The sequence below is a fragment of the Manis javanica genome, chromosome 13, assembly GCF_040802235.1.
Source record: "Manis javanica isolate MJ-LG chromosome 13, MJ_LKY, whole genome shotgun sequence".
Classification (NCBI taxonomy): Eukaryota; Metazoa; Chordata; class Mammalia; order Pholidota; family Manidae; genus Manis; species Manis javanica.
The window spans coordinates 37,849,487-37,863,527 of record NC_133168.1 but is presented as its reverse complement, the minus strand read 5'-3'; the positions used below and the strand labels follow the sequence as shown (position 1 = coordinate 37,863,527).

Genomic DNA, 14,041 nt, shown 5'->3' with positions numbered 1-14,041 from the left:
TTGGGGTTTCCTCAGCCAAACTTGGTTTACTTATCCAGTAGTAAAAGTGGGATGAATGGCAGCTGTGGCATAGTAGATACAAATAGGCAGTCATAAAGTTTTAAGGAGAAGCAGAGCACGTATTAAAATTCTGAAACATAACCTTAAGCTACTGGAGCAGCAAAGAGCCTCTGAACAGCAGTAAAAATGGCATGCTTTCTTGTAAGCAAAGTCAGGCCATTATTTTCAGGATTATAAATACCAGACTTGTATGTGTTGTTTGTAGTGTCTTATTAAATAATAGTTATATCTTGGAATTTTTTTAACAAAATAATCTAGCTTTATAAGAACATGAACTTGTTATCGTTTAATCCAGTTAATTAGAACAAAGACTTCTGAGTCAAATTGCTCTTTTTCTGTTTTACTTGTTCATCCTATTGGGAGAGTTCTCTCCTCTCTCCAGGACTCACACAGTTTCTCATATATGTAAAAGACTACAAGGGTTATTCTGAGGATTGAAGGATATAATTCTGCACAGTAAATATAGTAGTAGCTATTATTTCTGAATGGAATACTAAACACTATGTATGTCTGGTACCCAGTGAAAGTTAAGAAAAGGTTTGAGACCTATTCAGTAAGAAACAAGGAATCACTATGCATAAGTTTCTAAAATTAGTCAAGGAAAAGTTTGTGTGCTGTCCTTAGGTACAATTTTATTTAATATTTGAGTATTTAGATGATTTTCTGAACTGCTATATGTAAAGTACAAAATGGCAAAATGAATTTTAAACTTAATGTTTGTTCCAAGATTAAATTAAATAATTAAGCATCCTTTTATATTTTAAGTTTATTAGCAAAAGTATTGTGGCCAGTAGAAAGAACTACTATAATATTAAAAGGAAATTACTTGTAGAGAGGATTAGTCTGGACACAATGACCTTTAAGTCCCCTTCTGCCTCTTAAGAGTCAAGAATTTCATTATTTGTTGCCTTGAGAAGAGCTACATCTGAGGTCTGACTACTCACTCCTGTTTGTCACCCCAAAGAATTTGGGAATCCGTTTTAAAATATAATTACAACAATTGACTTCTTCATTTTCTTTCCCCATTTTAGAGAGGAGAGATTGAATTTGAAGTAGTTTATGTGGCTCCTGAAGTGGATTCTGATGATGAAAATGTAGAGTATGAAGATGAGAGTGGTCATCGTTACCGACTGTATCTTGATGAGTTAGAAGGAGGGAGTAATCCTGGTGCCGGTTGCAAAGACACAAGTGGGGAAATCAAAATGCTACAAGGTAAAAGTCACTCTAAAGTTTATTATTAATGTATTTATTGTTGAAAAATTGTAAAATATGAAGGCCACAGTTTCCCTAAGATGGGGAACAAAACAAGGATACCCACTCTCCCTGCTTTTATTCAACATACTACTGGAGGTCCTCTCCACAGCAATCAGACAACACAAAGAAATAAAAGGCATCCAGATTGGTAAGGAAGAAGTTAAACTGTCACTGTTTGCGGATGACATGATATTGTACATAACAAACCCTAAAGAATCCACTCCAAAACTACTAGAACTAAATACCTGCATTCAGCAAAGTTGCAGGTTACAAAATTAATACACAGAAATCTGTTGCATTCCTCTACACTAACGATGAACTAGCAGAAAGAGAAATCAGGAAAACGATTCTATTCATAATTGCATTAAAAAGAATAAAGGACCTAGGAATAAACCTAACCAAGGAAGTGAAAGACCTATACCTTGAAAACTACACTCCTAAGAGAAATTAAAGAGGACTCTAATAAATGGAAACTCATCCCATGCTCTTGGGTAGGAAGAATTAATATTGTCAAAATGGCCATCCTGCCCAAAGCAATATACAGATTCAATGCAATCCCTATCAGAATACTGACAGGATTCTTCAACGAACTGGAACAAATAGTTCTAAAATTCATGTGGAACCACAAAATATCCCGAATAGCTAAAGCAATCCTGAGAAAAAAGAATAAAGCAGGGGAGATCTCGCTTCCCAACTTCAAGCTCTACTACAAAGCCACAGTAATCAAGACAATTTGCTACTGGCACAAGAACACACCCACAGACCAGAGGAACAGAACAGAGAGTCCGGATATTAAACCAAGCATATATGGTCAGTTAATATATGATAAAGGAGCCATGGGTATACAATGGGGGAAATAGCCTCTTCAACAGCTGGTGTTGGCAAAACTGGACAGCTACATGTAAGAGAATGAAACTGGATTATTGTCTAACCTCGTACACAAAAGTAAACTCAAAATGGATCAAAGACCTGAATGTAAGTCATGAAACCATTAAACTTAGAAAAAGACATAGGCAAAAATCTCTTGGACATAAACATGAGTGACTTCTTCATGAACATATCTCCTCGGACAAGGGAAACAAAAGCAAAAATGAACAAGTGGGACTATATTAAGCTCAAAAGCTTCTGTACAGCAAAGGACACCATCAGTAGAACAAAAAGATATCCTACATGATGGGAGAATATTTTCATAAATGACATATCCGATAAGGGGTTGACAGCCAAAATATATAAAGAGCTCATGCACCTCAACAAACAAGAAGCAAATAAGCCAATTAAAAAAGGGGCTGAAGTTACTCTACAAGAAGATATGTCAAAGAAATAATCAATCTTCCCATGTTTTCTTCCGCCTGCTACTTCTATAGCTTTTCTTCTTCCTTCCTAATAACAACCCCTAAATAGAATTCGTGCTTCATATCGAATTTACCGTGTATCACAATTCTTCCAAGTGGTAAAGATACCTCAAGACAAATGCTGGGCATAGAAGCCACAGGGCATAAATACGCAAAGAAGTAAAAAACTAACCTTTTCAAACAATAAGGCTTCTCTCTCACTTACCAACTTTACATTTCCCAGTATGGCCCCAGAAGATGACTGGTTAGCCAGAGACGGGTAAGATTCCTCAAGGGAGGAACAACCTAAGACAGGCACAGTTGCAGGGGGGCCATCAGGTGAGAAATTGCGGATCAACAGTGGTGAGGCTTAGAACCTCTCCCCCCCTGCTCTGAGAGAAATCTGCTGCATCTGTGGATGTTTTATTGCCCTTGTCTAGCTTGGATTAACACATAGTGTACAGGCACACACCTGATCATCTACATCTGCTCTCTTACAACACTAAACTATGTTTTCTACCTTTATCTTGCATCTACCTACCACTTCAGCATTTTATTAAAAATAATAATAATAAAGAGAGAAATGTGGTATCCACATATAAATCAAGTATAAAAATCAAACGAATATTCATATTTGAACTGACTGTTTATAGTTCATAATGCAAGATCAAAACCGAAAGTTTCTGTGATGACTGCCCTTGTACTGTTCACCATGTAACTTATTCACTAGGTAAGAATTTGTTCACCATGTAAGAACTTGTTCATTATGCTTCAGAAGATTGGAGACTGACGAAAATTAGGCTTGGGGTGGATTAATGATTATACATTGAGCATTGAGTCCCCTATACAGAATTTTATTGATCTTAACAACCATTTGATCAATAAATAGGAGAGATGCCCTCACAAAAAAAAAAAAAAAAAAGTACACACTTCCAATTGTAAAATAAATAAGTAACCGGGATGTAATGTATAGCATAAGGAATATAGTCAAAATATTGTAACAACTTGGTATGGTGATAGCTGGTACCTAGAATTATCATGTATATAAATGTTGAACCACTGTGTTGTACACCTGAAACTAATGTAATACTGTGTGTCAACTACCCTTCAATAAAAAATAATTATCTAAAAAAAAAATGGTCAGAGGATCTGAACAGACACTTCTCCAAAGAAGAAATTCAGTGGGCCAACAGGCACATGAAAAGATGCTCCACATTGCTAGTCATCAGAGAAATGCAAATTAAAACCACAATGAGATTACCTCACACCAGTAAGGATGGCCACCATCCAAAAGACAGACAACAACAAAGGTTGACGAGGTTGTGGAGAAAGGGGAACCCTCCTACACTGCTGGTGGGAATGTAAACTAGTTCAACCATTGTGGAAAGCAGTATGGAGGTTCCTCAAAAAACTCAAAATAGAAATACCATTTGACCCAGGAATTCCACTCCTAGGAATTTACCCTAAGAATGCAGCAGCCCAGTTTGAAAAAGACATGCACCCCTATGTTTATTGCAGCACTCTTTACAAAAGCCAAGATTTGGAGGCAACCTAAGAGTCCATCAGTAGATGAATGGATAAAGAAGATGTGGTACATATACACAATGGAATATTGTTCAGCCATCAGAAGAAAACAAATCCTACCATTTGCAACAACATGAATGGAGCTAGAGGGTATTATGCTCAGTGAAATAAGCCAGGCAGAAAAAGACAAGTGTCAAAGTATTTCACTCATATGTGGAGTATAAGAACAAAGAAAAAAACTGAAGGAACAAAACAGCAGGAGACTCAGAGAACCCAAGAATGAACTAACAGTTAACCAAAGGAAAAGGGACTGGGGAGGATGGGTGGGAAGGGAGGGATAAGGGGGAAAAAGGGGCATTACGACTAGCACACATAATGTAGAGAGGGGGCACGGGGAAGGCAGTATAACACGGAGAAGACAAGTAGTGATTCTATAGCATCTTACTACATGATCGACAGTGACTGTAATGGTGTATGTGGTGGGGACTTGATAATGGGGAGAGTCTAGTAACCATAATGTTGCTCATGTAATTGTACATCAATGATATCAAAATGAAAAAATAAATAAATAAATAAAATGAAGGCTACAGATGTTCTTCAGTAACACTTTTAATGATGGGAATACCATCATTAACAGAATAAACAGCTTTCCCTTGCCTACAGTTTTTATTATATACTATGGTAACTATGCCAAAATTTTATTTACATATAATTCTTCTAGATTCATCTTGGACTTCAAGACAAGTGTATTACCAGTTACTGAACTACAAATGAACCTTGAAAAATAAATAAAATTCAAGTTTTCTACACTCTGAAAGAAAACCAACATGACTTTCAGAGTAGATACATCTTAGTGTCATCTTGGTGTCTTAGTGCAAATTCTTCTCCAGTAATATAATGATTTATAGGCTAATTAAATGTCTCATGGTTGTTACTAGAACCAGGATATGTGATCTTGAGCATTTTTGGTTTACTTCCTTTGCTAGCATTTACATATTATTTTAAAGAAAAATTCTAGCACTTTTTTTACATAGAACAGTCGTTCTTAAATTGAGTTCCATAGATCTTTAGGGGTCCCTGATACTATTCAGGGGATTCATGAGATCAAAACTTTTCATAATAATGCTAAGACATTATTTGCCTTTTTTTGCTGTATTGTAATTTACACCAGTGGTGCAAAAGCAATGGGGGTATAACTACTGGTGCCTCCATATGAACAAGGCAGTGGCACCACTGTACGACGAGTTTGAAAGTTTCCCAACACTTAAAGAACTCTTCTAATAAGATCAGTGGTGATATTAATGAATGTGATTTTTTGATACAGTAAAATGAAATGTGTTAACTTTGAATTGCTGCATAACTCAGTGATCTAATGTTTTTCAAGTGACTAGTGCCTGAAATTACAAAGTCCTGCATGGTTAAGAGCCATTCAAAGCAAGATAAACAAATAGATTTTAGTGTGACAGCATGTAAAAAGTTCACTATATGGTTTCAAATTCTATATTGTCAAATTTTGTTGTAATGTCAAAGAAGAATGTTGATAGTTATCTGAAAACACTGTTAAACCACTCTTCCCTCGTCCAACTACATACATGTATGAGGGTGAGTGAGCTTTCTTCATATACTTGTAATAGCTTGAGCAAAAGCAAATATGAGTAACCAGCTCTCTTCTATAAAACTAGACATTAAGGATGTGCAAAATTGTAAATTCTACTCTTTAAGTTTTTTAGAAAATAGTTATTTTCACTAAACAAATATGTTAACATTTATTGAATTTCTTGTCATTTTTAACAAAGTCAGACTTTTTTTAGATGTTTCAGTTTTAATTGCTAATATGGTAAACATCAGTATCCCACAGAACATTAATAACCCACATGAACAAAAGTCTTTGGAGTCCTCAGTACTTACTAAGAGGGTCAAGGCATCCTGAGATCAAAAATTGTGAGAACTTCTGGCATAGTAAACTGATGAACTATTGCCCTTTTGGTAAACTGGTATGTTATGAATTACCTACACAAAGACAGCAGTAGTAATTATTCTCCCCAAGCATCTTGAACAAAACTATTGTCTGAGCGGTATGTCCAAACCTACACTGTTGGGCTGCTCTACCTCTGATTTCATTGTCTTTCACCCTTTCTACTTGTTTTGTCAGGATTAGAAGCCTTTTTGCAGTTGAGGCCAGAAGACTTCCCTGTCACTTCTATAAGTTGAAGATCTTTTAAAATGTTGCTCATATTAGCAAAAATGTATGCTTATGTGAAAAATTACTTAATATTAACTGGTTCAGATCACACATAAATCCATTGGTTATTGTTTAGCACATGTCCATACTTCACAGCTCTCTAAGCAGATGACATAGTCATTTTTCATTTATTTGCAAGCCTATTGTCTGTTTTGTAGATTGAACAAAATTAGTTTTATCTGGACATTTTTTTGCCAACAGACTAGATTTATAGTGATAAACTAGTATGTTCCTCAGTGAACTGAAGTTACATAATTTGAAAACAAAATGTAAAAGAAAAATACAATTTACAGTTCAACAGACACTTGCATAAGTAGAATTGACTGAATTTCACAGTTGTGTGTGTTCAGTTCTAAGCTTCATGGAAAATTTGGTAGGAACTTTTATACAATTTTTAGATAGGCCCAGTAGATAATATTTAAAAATCTGTACAGTGTTTGATATCTGCTATAAGAAGAAAGAATTCCTTTGTCAGAATTGCTAACTTGGTTAATCTAGGGCTCTGTTAATTGCCATTACTATTATTGAGAGTGGACAATTACTTTGTTTTTGCTCAGTAAAATTATAGGACTCCTTTTTTTTAAAGACTAAAAAATGTCTTTTTTTTTTTTTTCTGTTTCTTTCAGGATTTAATAAGAAGTCAGTAACTGATGGACATGAAAATGGAGACCTAGGAACTTCGAGTGAAACTCCACTAGAAGACAGTGCTTCTAAACTAGATGATATGCACAGTCTGTATCACAAAAAATCTTACTAAATTGACTGTTATCTCCAGACAAGATCATTAATCAGACTCTTCTGAATTTGGGGCACTCGGGAATATGGTGCCAAAGGCTGTACAAGATCAAGGGAGACTGTTGCCTGAATGAAAGGCGGGTACCTCAGGGCTTCACATGAACAATTATAAGTGCATAAACTCTCTGTTTTCTATACTATACCATAATTAGCTATTGCATGTAAGTCAATTTTGATTTTCTTAAAATTGTAAAGCACCAAAGCATGTGTTTCCCAGAGGTATGTTACTAGACTCTTAAGTACCAAATGAAGCACTACTGTTTTATTTGGTTCCTTTTCTATTTAGTAGAAGGACACCGCTAACTGGAATTTTATAAGACATAGCACTTAAATACAAGAGAGTAAATGAATTCATATTATGTATTCCAGATGTTAAGTGTGGTGTTTCAAAGGACAGAACTTGACTCAATGAATTGCAGAAATGTAGGCTTGACTTATTTTTTTTTTAATTGAAATACTGGTTTTGGTTTTTTAAATTTATTGTGCATCCTGATAGCTTAATCAGTTCTTAATGATCATTTATGGTAATGACTTTGCCTTTCAGTTTTATTAAGTGCAGTACAAAATAGTTTTTTTAAGCAATCCTTTATCAATTAATTTTGCACTAGAAATAGTTTCCAAAAAGTTACTGTACATTGTACTTTTCTGGTTTTTAAAAGAAATGCAGATGAGTGTAAAGTATCTGTTGTCAGTTATGTTGATCTGTGCGCATGGTATTGGAGCATTACTTTATTGATGTTTAGTGTCAAATGTTTTTTTCTGGGATCCACAAAAGACAATTTTACACATTTTGAGTTGTTCATAAAGCTTGTCCTGTTGTGGTAGTCCTGGCACTTAAAGACACATCTTTCTGGCAGTAAAGCTCAAATATATTCCTATGTCAATGAAATACATTGCATTCAAACTGCAGTTTTCTCTGAAAGTAACTGATTTGCCAATGGTCTTAAAAAGCTGAGTGAACAAGATAAGGTGAAGGCATTGTGATAAGGTTATTGTTTTGGTTGGCCATTCATGTCAGTGTATGTTTGACTAAAGTGCTTGTTATTTGCAAACTTCAGATTTGCGAATTCTCTTATCCCAGGATTCTGCATGGAGTGCCTGCTGTCTTACTGTTCTGCAGGCCACTATATCCTGCTGAGGAATGTGAAAACATTGCATTTAAAGAGGTGATAGTTTTGTCACTATCAGTGTTCTAAAGGATACACATTTAAGGGAATATTAAGTGGGAGACAGCCTACTACATGGCTTTGAGTATATCGGTATCTTCATTTCTAATATTCCAATGTTATGTGATATAAAACACACTTTGTCTTTCCTAGATGCACTGTATATTTGTTCATAGATAAATCTATAAAATGTATATACTTCATTTGGTGGTTTTGCTATTTATAAATTTTATGTTTTAACTGTTGCTCATTGATGGTTTGTTTTGGGTGGTTTTGTTTAGCTGTAGATCACTATGTTAATTTGTAATAGAAATGCATTTCATAGTATATATTGTTACTGATATTGAAATACTTCATAGCATTACATTGCCTCTAAGCAAAAGCTAGTATTTAATTGTACAACTGAATAAGCAAACTCCACATTATTGTTTGCTCTTGACAGGTGAGAACTCTAAAAAAAAAAAACTTTTCCTTACACATTCCTCTATTCCAAACACATATCCCTATGCATGACATGAGATCAGCAAACTAGATTATAGCCAGTGTATTCATTGTCAAAAAAAAATTTTTACATTGTAGTCTATCTGAAAACTTTTTTGTTGTGACTTGAAACCATGTTATTCTTATCTTTTTAAAACACAGCCTAGGATGGGATGACCATGTCATTTTCTCAGAGAATATCCTTTATTTGCTATGACTGAATCCTTAGGAAATATTATCTAAAAACTTGATTTTTCTAGAACTATCCAATAAGACTGTGAAGAGTTTTTGTAAAGCCTCGAGTTGGCATTTCTATGAGGATGCTGTGTAATGTGAAAGATTGTATGAGATGGTTATGATATAAACTTGCAAGGGCAGATAAGCAGAGTGAAAAATTTTCTGGGTAGTTTGAAATTGCACAGGTCAGTTCCCTTTTCATTCCGGCTCCACCTTGGTTTACAAGCCTGCATGAGACAACTATTGCTCAGAAGCTACTGTGGATTTCCTGTCAGGTGTTTAGAAAATAGCCAGTTAAAAGTTCACTTTACAATATATGGTTTTTGGGGAATGAACTAAATACAGAATTTTTCCAAAGGACTGAATGAGAAGCAGTTTTTATGTTTTCACACTTACAGGAAAGAAACTCATAACACTCAAGTTTCTAGCACAAAACCAAACAGATAAGGAGAGAACTGTTACAAAGCCATTACAATTCGACAAGAAAAGAAAAACACAAATGCACACACAAACAGAATAGTTAAGAAAAAAATTTCAGTCCTGAGTGTGAGGGTAGTATGTATTTTAACCTCTGAAATTCTCTTCCAGGGTATCTCTTGTGAATATGATGAGCAAACATTTGGGTTATGAGACTTCCTAAATAGACTCAAGAGAGATGAAAATTTTGAGTCTTGTAATTATAACTAACAGTTGTCCAAAGTTAGCACAGCTTGTCCTTGGTGCTGGGTTTATTCTCCTCACAGTGGACTTTTGTTTTCATGTTCAGAAACAAAATGTATTGATTCATGTGTAAGTTGCACATTCTTTGGCATCCTTATTATGTAATCTATTCCACCTATCCAGTCTTCCACTTAGGGTCAGCCTCAAATCTATAGGATTTATGATAAATGTATTATATCTAGTTAAGTTGAGTTTAATATTTTTTTATTAGCTTGTAAATAAAGATGGCTTCTTCTACATTAAAATGGTATCTCATTTTAAAAAAAATAAACACTTTGCATTTCTGTTGCGTTAAATATTTGGTTTATTACTTATTTCTAGTAGCTTCTGTTACTTGTACCAACAAGTCATAAAGTTCATGCAAAGGCCGAAACTGGTTACTCTAATAGAACTTTTTTTTTGGCAGTAATTAACTGATTTTAGGAACTGTTTATTCTGAGTCTGTTAAATACCTTGGTTGGAATGAACTGCCAGAGCAACCGTGGGACCAATTTTCTGTTGAAATTTAGCAGATGGCAAAACTAGTCTTGGGTTAATTTTGTGTTACAAATACGATAGCCAATGTTATCTGTGAGGATAACATTGATAAAAATGAGAAAACCAATGCTATTAGATTCTTTGTAAGAGGATATTCTTCCATTTTATCATCTAGGCCTATATAATTTAGAAGTTCCTAAATCATACATAAAGTAATTTTTAGGAACATCTGTAAACACTGTTCAGTTTCTTTGCTTCACAAATTTCACATATGGTCATTTATAGTCAACCAAAGAACTAGGTAAAATGTGTAGAAATGCCTTTTCTTTGCTGAGAGTGTTTGAGGTCTATCAGGAAGATAAACTTACAAATGGTATTTCAAGTATTAATTTTGTAAAATAACGAGTTATAGAGCATTTATACTTTCTGTGGTAACTAACTTTAGTTTAGTCCTAATACAACATGCTGTGTATATGTTAAGCTCTCAATGTACCAAGAAATTTGTCTTTTTCCTAGTATTACAACCACAAATACTGTTGAATTTATGAAATGTAAGAGATAATTTGCATTTTCATTGTTAATCAGTGATCTATTCTAGGTGGATTTATAACTAACTCTTTTTAACTAAAAGGTTTTGCCAATTACCACATTCTGTTGGTGTTAAATATTTGTTTGATAATCTTTTTCAGGTGTATTTTGAGAGCTGTACTTGTGGTTGGCAGCCACGAGAAAGCATCTTTCATATCTCCAGCAGGAGGCAGTACCACTGCTCAGGCCACCCTGCTGCTGCGCTCCGCAGTCCATCCCCACGTGATGGCAGAGGCCTCACCTCTCACACGCTGTCGCCAGCCGGTGACTGATGATGACAGGGATGTGGCTCTGTGGCTTGAGGACTGCTTGATGGTCTTCCAGACTCCTTGGGATTACATTATAGTCTAAGTTGCTTTGATCCAACCTTCTTTCCTCCACTCCCCTGAGGTCATACCTGCATCAGTGTCTGGTTGCCTCCCAGTGTCCCACCAACCCCAGCTCCATCGTTTTTCCTCACCAGCGTTGTCCCTAACAAGTCTGTTACAGGTGATCCTTCATTGTCTTGGTGGTGGCTGCGTGGAGGACCCAGGCTAACACAGTGGACTAGGAGTGAGGTCTGAGGAGAAGGGTTAATTTGGAGGTTAGGAACTGGCCCATCTCCCACCCAGAGGTGAAGAGGATGACATCTGGTTGCTAGATGGGGCACTTACAGTCCTTGGCACAAAGTCATCTTTCAGTTACTAAACATTTCACAGATGGTGTGGAGAAAAGGGTTAACAGCGGGCCTGAATCATTATCCTTAGAAAGGCCTGCTTGCAAGAATCACCTTTAGCTAGTGTCCAGCAATTTGATTTTGGGAGTGTTGCCCTCATTCCCTAACTGCTAAGGTGGTCTACTGTGCCTGCAATGTTTGTACAAACACCTTTCCTTCTGGGAATCTGCAATTTTGGTACATGCCAGATGGACAATGCCTATGTGACAGCCCGATAAAACCCTGGATTCCTATGCCCAGGCTTAGGCAAGCTTCCCGGTGTACAATATACATGTTACATACCTTTGCTGGAGGAATTAAGTTCATCGTGTGTGACTCCATTGGGAGAAGATTCTTGGAGATTGTGCCTGGCTTCCTCTGTACTTGTTCATGTTGCCTTTTCCCTTTGCTGGTTTTGCTTGGTGTTCTTTCTCTGTCATAAATCATAGTCGTGAGGACAGCTCTGTGCTGAGTCCTCTGGGTCCTCCTAGCAAATCACTCAGCTTGAGAGGGTCTTGGGAACCTTAGACACGTGTGGTAATGGGCAAACGTCCCCTTGGAGAGGAATTCTCTGCAAGTTCAATGATGCAGGTATTTGATCAATACAGGGAGAAAAAATGTCTGCAGAAACAGGGTAGGCTGGTTGTACTGATGAACTATAGAACTAACTATAGAAGGATAATTAGAGACCAAGTGCTGTCAGTCAAGCTGGTAACGCCTAAATGTGAGAGTTAGAAGACCTGGGGAGCTTACAAGGCCTTTTTTCCTGCAATGGAACAGTTCAAACAGCTGAGCTTCAGGCTGACAATCTCAGTGTTTGTAATTGCACTAAAGAGCTTCAAGATACTTGAACGTTCAGCCAAATTCTATTTTGTGAAAGTCAAGGCTGTGGGTGGAGAAAACCTAGAGCCTTGAAATATGAAATATGGAGACATCTGGATGGATGCCCCTCAGGATACTGACACTGTGGTCCCTACTGCATCCTCTGGTCTTGCAGAAATCCTCCTTTGCCTAACAGTCCCCTCTGCTATGTTAAAAAACACTGCAGAGGCTGCTACCCGATCCCCACGCCCTCATGTAATAACTGCCCCCATCTATTCTGTTGGCTGCTAGGCCTATAACTAGGTTGAAATTCTAGCAAAGCCTGGCTGTGGATGTGCTGGGCCTGGTAAGGGAGAGAAGAGATGAGGTTCCCAAAATGTAAGAATAGCTAGCACCTATCAGCAGGAGCCAAGTTAGTGCTACTGGGATTTGAGAGTTTTTGATCAGGAAACTCTCCAGGCAAAGGAAAAGTTCAAATTAGAAACAAGTAATCCAGCAACAAATTGTTTACAAAAACACACTTGAAACATAAGGATACAGGAAGTTGGAAAGTGACAGAATAAAGAAGAGACACTGGACATACATATTCTCCAAAGGCAAGTTGAGAGAATTAATTACCAGGGAAAATAGACCAAGAAAAAGAGCATCAGGAATAAAACTACTTACATTATTAAAGAATCAACTTACTACAAAGTTAAAAATAATTCTATCTTGTATATGCACAAATTATCTCAAGGTATATAAAGCAAAAATAAACAAAATTCTAAAACTCCTCAATAGTGAATGCAACAAAACAGGAAAGAAGGAATATTTGAACAGCAAAAGTAACAAGATAGTCTTAAAGTTCAAGTTAAAAGGATATTTGGTTGTAAGAGAAAGACCTCTGGCTTATAAAGAGGAAGAAAGGAAAATTAGAAACACAAAATGTAAAATAGACACAAACTAGGGCTCAGCTTTAGAAAGATACAATTTGCAATCTGGTAAATTGCCAGCAGGGGGCAGCAGATTCCAAATGTGATACTCTACTTGGCGCCCAATGAAGCTGGAAGGTTTTATGATGAATGAAAAGAATGAATGAGGATGAACGAAGAGTTATGTTACTTGTCCAGTATAACTAGCAATCACCATAGCCAGGATGTAAATCCCTCTCTTGATTCTACTTTAATAGGCCACATTCAAAAAGGGCAAGGGGAAGCACAGATTAAATTGTCAGCTTTTCAATCTTACTCTAATTATTACTTTTCTTAAATTGTGAAAGGTTTATGGAGCCTAAGATTGATTCAGTTTTGTTTTGTTTTTTTACTTTTTTATGATAGTTGAGCTGGATTTGAATTTCACTATAAATAGTTTTCTGTAATCGAGTGGCTGTTAGAATGCAAGAGCTCCTGAAGTTACACAGTAATTTCCTAGACCCTTGAGACTAGAGCATCCCCCACACCCTCAGTGGCGCCCTCCCTGTGTGCGCAAAGTCCCCATATTCTTCAGGAAGCAAAGCTGTAACAGGATATTTGTGCTCTCTGAGAAGATGTCACTCTCACTAGGTGATGCCCCTACCATCATCCTCACCATTGTTAAGAGAATTTTACCCCTGCCTGTAACAAATGGGTTGTCAGCTTCTGAAAGCAGAAAAATAAAACAAAAAAAAAGAAAA

The 14,041-nt window shown here is 36.4% G+C and overlaps 1 protein-coding gene across 2 annotated transcripts in view; it reads left to right on the top strand.

Moving 5' to 3' along the window:
• The window catches only part of GOPC (golgi associated PDZ and coiled-coil motif containing), a 59,520-nt gene extending 49,415 nt beyond the window's left edge, over positions 1-10,105 (top strand). For both annotated transcript variants that reach the window (XM_073219448.1, XM_073219449.1), the window contains 2 exons: positions 1,092-1,272; positions 7,038-10,105. In XM_073219448.1, the coding sequence (XP_073075549.1) occupies positions 1,092-1,272; positions 7,038-7,168 (312 nt within the window). In that variant the 3' untranslated portion in view covers positions 7,169-10,105. The remainder of the gene's footprint in view (positions 1-1,091; positions 1,273-7,037) is intronic.
• The last annotated feature ends 3,936 nt before the right edge of the window (positions 10,106-14,041 follow it).